Source organism: Balaenoptera acutorostrata, chromosome 4 (genome assembly GCF_949987535.1).
Source record: "Balaenoptera acutorostrata chromosome 4, mBalAcu1.1, whole genome shotgun sequence".
NCBI lineage: Eukaryota > Metazoa > Chordata > Mammalia > Artiodactyla > Balaenopteridae > Balaenoptera > Balaenoptera acutorostrata.
Window position 1 is genome coordinate 145999858 of NC_080067.1, and position 10436 is coordinate 146010293.

The following is a 10436-nucleotide window of genomic DNA, read 5'->3' on the forward strand; positions in this document are numbered from 1 at the left end:
TGCTCCACAACAAGAGAAACCACCACAATGAGAAGCCCGCGCGCCGCAACAAAAGAGTAGCCCCCGCTCGCCGCAACTAGAGAAAGCCTGCATGTAGCAACGAAGACCCAACGCAGCCAAAAAAAAAAAAGTCTGATCAATTTGAACCCAGGAAACACAAACTTGGTGTTAGCCCAACACTACTCAAAAAAGACTGAAGTGCTCTATTTCCTAGAAGTCAAAGGTAGCAGAGGCAGGAAATGTGGGCGGAACTCCTGGCATGCTCTCATGTTGAATTTCTTTATTTTTAGGTGGTGTTGGAATTACCTGTTGGATTTTAGTCTGTAACAAAGTTGTGGCCATTGTGCTTCACCCTTTCAGCTGAAAAAGAAGATGAATTTGGCTACAGCACTTTCAAACACGAATTTTCACTTAGGAGATTACAAATCTGATTTATACTGTTTTATTGTTTTTTGTTTTGTTTATTTTTGTCTGTTTGTTTTTTTAAAAAAAGGAAACACAAGCCACAGGTTAGTCATTGTTGTCGAACGTGTTTGTTCGTGGACTTCATGTGGAGATTCTTAGAAGAATCGCCGTTCTGCCCATTTGTCGTGAGCCGTGGAAGTCAGTCTCGTGTGTACCAGCCAGCATGGTACCAGATTTGTGATAAGACGGGTGTGACATTATGGGCTACATGTTGTTACTTGTGATTTGCACTCTCGGCGTATTTTAAAGGTCACATTGCCAACTGGAAAGTCAAACTTTTCTAATAACTTAAGTACTTTAAAGACTTTGCGCTAGTTTTAATCCAGATTAGAAAGTAACTTAATTTTAATACCACTACTAGAATTTGAAAATTTGTTTTTTAATCTCATGCAGTACTCCCGGGAGAATAACACTAACTGACATTGCTTGTGCTTTTTCCTTCCTCTATTTAAAATGTCATTTGTTGGGCAAGCCTTTGGATAGTATTATCCACTTATTTGAAGCTGTTAACTTTTCATTACTGTGTTTTATAAATGTATTCATGAGCCCATAATGCATTGTTTTGTGTTTGAACTGTGTTTTATATTTAATGTATTTCAAATGAAGGGTATTTTTAAAGCATTTAATATTTATGCTCTGTAGAATGGAACAAACTTAAAAAACAAACTGGGAAGCCTAATTAAGTTAATTTCAACGGCTACATGTTTGCCCCGTCAAGTATAATTCTGCTCAGTATTTTTAAAAACACTTTTTTCTAATTACAATTTTGCAAGTGCTTGTGTGACTTCCTTCCTTACGGCCACTTACTTGCTATGACCGATCGGTGGCAGAGGGCCTGAAACGTTCACTAAGTGGGCCACAGCCCTGTAAAGCGAACTTCTAGCACGAGTTTTTAAAAGATCATTTTTGTATCCTTGTGTTCCCTGATGGTATGATAGTACGTTCGTTATTATTTCTGGTAATCGAGCTATGTAGAGACGGAGCATTGTGCTGCTTTAGTTGATGGTCACTAGAGTGGGTTTTGGGTTCCCCTCATCACCCAGACTCACCTGGCCCCAGGCTGTTGCAGCTCTGGGAGAGGATGCAGAACTGGGAATACAGCCATATTTTCAGCAAACACCAGTGTCCAGCGTCCAGTCACCTCACTGGTACGTTTTAGCCACAGAGGATGAGCAGCCGACCTGCTGAGGACATGACAGCAGCAGAAGGAAGCTTCGGGGTCTCGGGCCCCTTCGAGGCCACAGGCCCTCCGTGATTCGTGAGCTGTGGCGTGAATGGCAGGTCACACAGTCAACAGTCGGGTGGCCAGGTACGCGCACTCTGGATCGTCCTGGGATCACTAATTGGTGAAAGTCTCCCTGACAAGACCCTTATTTATCTCCTAAGGACATATTCTTGCAATTAATACTGCAGGACTTTTGACAGATTTCACTGAGGCTAGAGGAAAAGATTTATAATTCACAACTGTTCACTCTTTCCACATACATTAATAGTTTGTGAGGATTAAATAAGGGAAATTTAAATGTCCGTCACATTTCACATTCTTGTGGTTTTTGAAAAATGGTGTTTGTTTTTGTTTTTAAGTTTTTATTATTTATTTATTTATTTATTTTTGGCTGTGCCGCAGCTTGCAGGGGATCTTAGGTCCCTGACCAGGGATCAAACCTGTGCCCCCTGCGGTGGGAATTCCCTGGTGTTTGTTTTTAAATAGGTAGTAAACGTGGCACTGAATTCAGAAGATACAGAAAGGGATGTGATGAAAGTACATCTTCTGACCTTCTACTGTCGTGTCACCCAGTTTTCCAGAGTTTTCCACTATTCCTAGTTTCTTTACGATTCTTCCCATCATATTCCATACATTTATGAATATCGATGTATGTGCTTTTAAAATAGCTTTTAAAAAGTAATACCTAAAAAAAAACCCCACAAAAACTGTTTGCTTTTTTTTTTTTTTTTTTTTAAATCCTACCTGGAAAGTACAGAAAAGGAGCAAGGAAGCGAAGTCTCTTGTGATTCCACAGAAGTGGGACGACTGGTGTTAACATTTGTGCTTTTCGCTCTTTTCTAAAATTTTATGGATAGCTGTAGGTTTTGTGTTTCTATTTAAAATTACTGGGTATAGTTTATAGTTTCATGTGAGAATAGACATCTGTTTGATTTAAAATACATCTAAAGTGGGCTTCCCTGGTGGCGCGGTGGTTAAGAATCCGCCTGCCAATGCAGGGGACACGGGTTCGAGCCCTGCTCCGGGAAGATCCCACATGCCGCGGAGCAACTAAGCCCGTGCACCACACCTACTGAGCCTGCGCTCTAGAGCCCGCGAGCCACAACTAAAGCCCATGCGCCTAGAGCCCATGCTCCGCAACAAGAGAAGCCACCACAATGAGAAGCCCGCGCACCGCAACAAAGAGTAGACCCCGCTCGCCGCAATTAGAGAAAGCCCGCGCGCAGCAACGAAGACCCAATGCAGCCAAAAATAAAATAAAATAAATAAATTTATATTAAAAAAATACATCTAAATCTCTCATCATGCCAATTTTATTTGCTTTATATTTATGGTGAATCAAGCAGGGAAATCTTTATGTACAAACCCACAGTCATTTTTGTATGGGGTTAATACAGTTCTGTTGCCAGTGCAAGTGGGTGGAATGCTAACTCAACTAGTTTCCTCTTCCCTGACCTGGCCAGACTTTGTGGCCTCCCGTGGTTTTTCTTACACATACATAGCTCTCTGGGGGGGCAGTGTGTGTGTGCGCGCGCACGTGTACATGCGTGTGGTGCGTACACTGGCCCCTCCTGTCCAATCTATTTATATTTTATTGGACCTTTAAGCCTTCTCTGACTGCTTTAGATAATAGTGATTTCTTTTTTCTTCCCTTCCTCATCAGAACATCTTAAATAATACCAATATGACTGCTCTGTCAACTAATTTTGTATTGACTTGTGGTGTCTACTGTTGTGTGTTTTTATTTCTAATGTTTTAGATACTTTTGTGATAAAGGGTTTTCTGTCGATGCTGCAAGTGCCTTTAGGGCCAGAGACTGTTCCTTAGACTGTTTTATACCCCTCCCAGCGTGTTAAGTCAGTACCCAGGGATATTTAACTTGAAAAAAAAAACACATAATGGGGCTTCCCTGGTGGCGCAGTGGTTGAGAATCTGCCTGCTAATGCAGGGGACACGGGTTCGAGCCCTGGTCTGGGAAGATCCCACATGCCGCGGAGCAGCTGGGCCCGTGAGCCACAATTGCTGAGCCTGCGCGTCTGGAGCCTGTGCCCCGCGACGGGAGGGGCCGCGAAAGAGAAAGGCCCGCGCACCGCGATGAAGAGCGGTCCCCGCACCGCGATGAAGAGTGGCCCCCGCTTGCCGCAACTGGAGAAAGCCCTCGCACGAACCGAAGACCCAACACAGCCAAAAATAGATAAATAAATAAATAAATAAATAAATAAATAAAAAAGAAAAGAAAATCCTTTAAAAAAAAAAAAAAAAAAAAAAAAAACACATAATGGTTTTCCACTAGGGCCACATATACCTTTTACAGGGAGTACATTTTCATAGTTGGGGGTTACCAGTTAACAGGGAAATTTTCTAGGGTGCTGTTTTCTTACAAGTCCTTCATGACAGAGCCTTTTGGTGGTGTCACAAGATTCAAAGCTCTGTGTGTAGTTGGTTTGCACACCATGTGGATCGCAGGGCAGACGGTTCATTTTCTCTCTGGGTTCACTATTGTTTGTGTGGGTCAGCTTTTCTGCCTGCATGTTTGGAATGTAAAGTGTATGCATCCCTCTTTCAACACTCAGAATACTGACTCTTGCTGCTGAGTTCAATCTTTTTTTTTTTTAATTTTTAAACGTGTCACTATTTAAAAAATTTTTTAATAAATTTATTTATTTTTGGCTGCATTGGGTTTTCATTACTGTGTTGGGTCTTTGTTGCTGCGGCGAGCAGGGGCTACTCTTGGTTGCAGTGCGTGGGATTCTTATTGCGGTGGCTTCTCGTTGTGGAGCACGGGCTTCAGTAGTTGCAGCACCGGGCTCAGTAGTTGTGGCTTGTGGGCTCTGGAGCACAGGCTTGGTAGTTGTGGCCCATGGGCTTAGTTGCTCCACGGCATGTGGGATCTTCCCGGACCAGGGATTGAACCTGTGTCCCCTGCATTGGCAGGCGGATTCTTAACCACTGCGCCACCAGGGAAGTCCCACGTCTCTTGTTTTGAAGCTATTACAAATGGGATTGTTTTAAAATTTCATTTCAAAAAAAAAAAATTTCATTTCAGATGGTTACAAGTGTACAGAAATTGATTTCTGTACATTGATCTTGTTTTATGTAACCTTCAGAACTCATTTAGCAATTCAACAGTTTTTTAGTGGATTCCTTAGGATTTTCCATGTAAAAATCATGTAATCTGTGAATATAGGTAGTTTTACTTCTTCCTTTCCAATTAATGCCTTTGGTTTCTTTTTTGCCTAATTGCTCTGGCTGGGGTGTTTGGTATGATGCTGAGTAGAAATGGTGAGTGTGGACTTACTGCCTTTTTCCTCATCTGGTTTGGTATCAAGGTTCTGCAAGCCTCATAAGAATGGGTTGGAGAGTGTTCCTCCTTTTTCTATATTCGGGACTAGATTGCTTAAGATCTGAATTATTTATTCTTTGAATATATGATGAACTTGCTCGTAAAAACTTGCTTGGGTTTTCTCTTATTTTTATTGGAAAATTTTTAACTACTGATTTCAATGTCTTAATAGTGATTCTGGGGTTATTCAGTTTTATATTTCTTCTTGAGTCATATTAGGCATGTTAGGGTAGGGATTTATCCATTTCTTTTCAACTTTCAAATATATTGGGATAGAATTTTTGTAAATACTCTGTAGGTGGTGGAAAATACAAGTTTTAAAGTTTTGGGGTATGGCTTCTGTATATGTCCATTAGGTCAGACTTACCAGTTGTCTTATTCAAATCTTTACCTTTACTGCTGTTCTTTTATTTCCTGAGCTGTCCATTACTGAGAAAGGTATATAAAAGTCTGCCATTATGATGCAGACTTGTAGTTATGTCAATTTTGCTTTATGTTTTTAAGTTATTATTAAATGTATGCATGTTTAGAACTCATACAGCTTCCTGGTGGATTGAACTCTTTGTTGTGTTATAGTAAATAACCTATGTTATCTCTAGCAATAATTTTTGCCTTCAGGTCTTTTTTTTTTTTTTTTTTACACCAACTTTCATTTGGATGGTATTTGCCTGGCAGACCTTTTCTCACCCTTTGACTTCCTGTATCTCAGTGGCTTAGATATGTGTATAAAGAGCACATGGCTGTATTTTAAAAATCCAATCTATATTGTCATTTAATTGGAACATAGAGCCCATTTACACTTATTGAAATTACTGATATATTTGGATTTATGTCATATTATTTTGTACTTTTATTTTTGTTTGTATTCTTTCCACTTTTCTGTTTTCTTTTTCCTCCTTATTTGTTGTTTTAGGAGAACCTATAGTTCTTTCCTCCTCCTGCATTTCTTCTCTGTCCCCTTTACGACGCACACAGAATACTTCACTCCTGACACTTCTGATAACCAAATGCGTGTGGGTTTTACCCCGTAACAAGCAGTTCTCTGGGACACCAGCTGGGTGTCCAACAGTTTAACTCAGTTCTGATACTCTTTACCTGGAGATGGCATCAGATCCCACAGGTTGAGGGCTCAGCCCCACAAGACTGCCCTCCTCCCCCCTTCCCCACCCCCCGCCCAGTTCAGATGCCAGCCCCAAGTCCAGATTGTCACCTGTGCTTCTGACCGACCAGCTAGAACTCAGAGGTTCCCACGACCCCCTCCTCAGGTTCAGTTAATTTGCTAGAGCAGCTCACAGAACTCAGGAAAACCATTTACTTACTGTTTACCAGTTCATTATAAAGGATAGGATAAAGGACACAGATGCACATCCAGAGGAAGAGAAGCATAGGGCAAGGTATGTGGGGCGGGGCAGGAGCTTCTGTGCCCTCTCTGGGCACACCGGTCTCCCCAGATCTTCATGGGGTCACCAACCTGGAAGCTCCCCAACCCTGTGCTTTTGGGATTTTATGGAGGATCCATCACGTAGGCATGTTTGATCATTAACTCCATTTTCAGCCTCTCCCCCTCTCAAGACAACGGGGTGCAGAGCTACAGTCTAAGCTTCTAACCATGGCTTGTTCTTTGCCATGATCAGCCCCCATCCAGGAGCCATTCAGGAGCCCACCCAGAGTCGCGTTCTTAGGACAAAAGACACTACTATCACCCAGGAAATGACAAGGGTTTTAGGAGCTCTGTGTCAGGAACTGGGGTCAAGGATGAAATACTAGAACAAAAGATGCTCCTGGTGGTCTCATCACTCAGGAGTTACCAGGTTTCAGGAGCCCTGTGCCAGGAACTGGGGGCAGAGACCAATGCATACACTCTGTTATCTCACAATTACCTTCTGTTTTTCACATCCCTCTCACCCATACGTTTTGAAGTTACTTGATTTTTGCTTTACTGCTTATACTAGAAAATTTATCAGTGCTTAAAGTTAATATTTTACTCTCCTCATCAGCAGTGTAAGACTCACAACAGTTTAACTCTGGTCTTTCCCTCCCGATGTATATGCTACTCTTGTCATAAACCTATGTGATAGATACATGATACTTTAGCTATATCTTACTTTTTTGTAACCCCACGAGGGATCAATTGTATAAAATGGTAATGTTCTCTTAGAATTACCAGTCTCTTGCGTAGGAGACCTTTTATCTCAAATCACTTTCCTCCTGCTTGAAGTTTATCTGTTAGAACAGGGTTAACAAACCACTATTTGCAGGCAGCACCTGGACTTGGCCTATAGGCTGAAGTGTGTTTATTTTATTGGAATGCAGCCATATCCTGAGGTGTCTGGGCTTATTGAAATTATTCCTTTGATATGCATCTTTACTATCTAGGGCCTGTGTCCTGTTTTCCTCCATCCTGAATCCCCTCAGCAGTCAGGGGCAGCTGCAGTGGCTGATGGTTTTCTGGCCACAGCATCCTTCGTTTACTGAAACGTCAGGCGCATTCTTTGTCCACAGTGTAATAACGCTAATATGTGAAGTCTTCGTAGATCTGACCCAGATATCTGTTGTTCCTGTTGGTTCTCATAGCACCTCGTTTTCTTGTGTCTTTCTGTGACCTCTCTAGGGGAATTTCTTGAGGCCTGGATTAAAGGTAGTTTATTCCGGAGACGGTTTGCATCTCCACTGCCCTGGGGGTACTACCAGCCTCAATCGCTTTAAACTTTAAGTTACAGAGACCCGGTAACCCAATTTCAGGCTCTCCAATAGGATGAGGGCTGATTATGGTTACAGAGTTTAAGTTTGGTAGCTCACTCAGGTTGGATGTCCCAGTTTGTGGGAGGGACCTCCTCTTAGGCCGCTACTTAGGCTGATTTTGTTCCCTGGGTTTTGTCCTGGAGGCTTTTTGGATGCTCAGCAAATGCCCTGTGAACTAAAAATGTCGCCTGCCATATCAGTAAACAAAGGATGTTGCAGCCATCACGCCATCACAATACAGCCTCCCTGAAGGTGAGCCCTGAGGGAACTCAGGATGGAAACAGGATGCCCACCATCAAGCTGTCAGCCACTGCAGCCCCCCCTGGCCCCCCACAGGGTGCATTACACCCTCAGTACATTTCCTGAGGAGACTCAGGATGGGAAAACACAGGCTATTGGCTCCAGACAGAACAGGTGCACATCAAAGGAATGATTTCAGTGAGCCCAGACTTGCATCTTCCTGTATACAGAAAAGTACTAAATTTCTTAACTTGAGATGTCTGGTTTTCTTTAATTAACAGTAATCTTTTGATGTTCCTACTACCTGGTCTTTGCTGCAAAAACTCGTGTATATCCTGGCCCCCCCTTTGCCTCTTCAGAGCAGTCCCTCAGAGCCATCTGAGATGCTGTGTCCTGGGCTTAGGTCTTCAATTTTGTCTGCCGAATAAAACATAACGCTCAATTTTTAGTTTGTTCATTTTTTTTTCTTTTTCAGTTGACAGCCCATTAGGTGAGCTGACTTCAGAGCTCTGTTTACCTGCCTCCCTGATGCCCACTTTCCTGAGTGTTTACCAGCTGAACAACTGATTAAAAAACATGTTTGTATAGTTAATATGGCATTTTTAGCTTTTTTACAGCAGTAGTGCCAGAGTACCTTGTCTACCAAACTACAGGAAATGGATCTCTTGTTTTTATTTTGAAACCTTTTTTCCTCCTGATTACAAGGTTATGTTCATTATAGAAAATCATAGTAAAAAAAAAAAACCAAGAATAAATTTAAAAATTGGCCACAGTCTCATTCCTCAGAGATAAAAAGTTAGCATTTTAATTTATTACCCTGCAACTTCCTATGCATATAAATTTTTTTAAAAATTATTTATTTATTTATTTAATTTATTTATGGCTGTGTTAGGTCTTCGTTTCTGTGCGAGGGCTTTCTCTAGTTGCGGCAAGTGGGGACCACTCTTCATCGCGGTGCGCGGGCCTTTCACTGTCGCGGCCTCTCTTGTTGGGGAGCACAGGCTCCAGACGCGCAGGCTCAGTAATTGTGGCTCACGGGCCCAGTTGCTCCACGGCATGTGGGATCCTCCCAGACAGGGCTCGAACCCGTGTCTCCTGCATTGGCAGGCAGACTCTCAACCACTGCGCCACCAGGGAAGCCCTGCATATAATTTTTTAAACAAGATGACCAGAAGGTAACAGGCTTAGATTATATTTTAATTAAGTTATTCTGTACAGAAGCACTTTTATTATTTTAATTTTTTACTTTTTTTGGCCGTGCCCCTCATTGCTTGTGGGATCTTAGTTCCCTGACCAGGGATTGAACCCGGGCCTTCGTCAGTGATTAAGTGTGGAGTCATAACCACTAGACTGCCAGGGAATTCCCTAGAAGCACTTCTGGACTGCTCTGATTTCATGTTATCATTTGTTCTGTTGTGAGTAGGCATAAGAAAAGATCCCTTGAAGAATCCTCCATCCGCTATAAAGCAGGAGTAGGCATTGCAATATTATAATATTACTCTGTACACAATTTCTAAGAATCCTTTTAGTACATTTCTCTAGAATTTTGAGCTTGGCAGTTGTGTCATTTCATGTGTATTTGTGTATCTCCCCATGTAAGCCTCTGCGAATTCTAACTCTCCTCCCTCCCTCTCTCCCCTTTACTTTTTTTTTTTTTTCCACTGTGATTTTCATAAAGATCAAAGCTTATGCCAATTGTAGTATTTATCTCATCTTTGGTTTTAAATACAATTTTTTCCCACGATGACTTTCATTCCCTTTTGAAAGTTTACTATTCTCAATTTTCAAAAGTGTGTTGATATTAATGAAATAAAATTCACATTTTATGGCAAGACTTTAAACATAAAAATTTTCTCTGCCCATTTGGGCCTTCTCTCTCCCCTTTAGTGTGCGTTGTGCATCTGCATTAACCAGACCTCCTTAGGAGATAACATTCCTTCTTAATCTCAGGAAGGGTCACAATTTAGGAGATAACCTTCCTTCTTAATCTTATAAGGGGTCATGATGATTCACACTACTCGCTTTGTACTTGTAGATCTGGATTGTGTAAACTGTCAATAATACATCATTTGATATATAGCCCTCTGCCTCAAAAACTTACATATAACTGCACTTCGACCTCTAATGGGCGGAACAGTTCTCAGAACTTTCTGAAGGACTGCCAGGTTATAATCCTTAGGTTGGCTTGAATAAAATTTTTCATTTCTTTCTTAGATCAACTATTGATTAATTTTTTTCATTGACAGTATTACACACCAACCCATAAACATGTTTGGAAATAGTATGGTCTACATTGCAAATAAGTTGCCCTTATAAATAAATGAAAGTAAGTTAATTGACTAACATTGGGAGTACAGCCTCCTCTGTATAGTCCTAATATAAAATATTCTAAGTATAATGAATATATTCATTAGGACTGAG

At 41.5% G+C, this 10436-nt stretch overlaps 1 protein-coding gene across 2 annotated transcripts in view; it reads left to right on the top strand.

Moving 5' to 3' along the window:
* Positions 1–10436, top strand: part of GET1 (guided entry of tail-anchored proteins factor 1) — a 51099-nt gene that overhangs the window by 13920 nt on the left and 26743 nt on the right. The window contains exon 5 of one of the 2 annotated variants that reach the window (XM_007183785.2): positions 291–1992. The exons of the other annotated variant lie outside the window; for it this stretch is intronic. Coding sequence (XP_007183847.2) covers positions 291–364 — 74 coding nt within the window. The 3' untranslated portion in view covers positions 365–1992. Of the gene's footprint in view, positions 1–290; positions 1993–10436 lie in introns of those variants that run through there. 2 annotated transcript variants of the gene reach the window in all.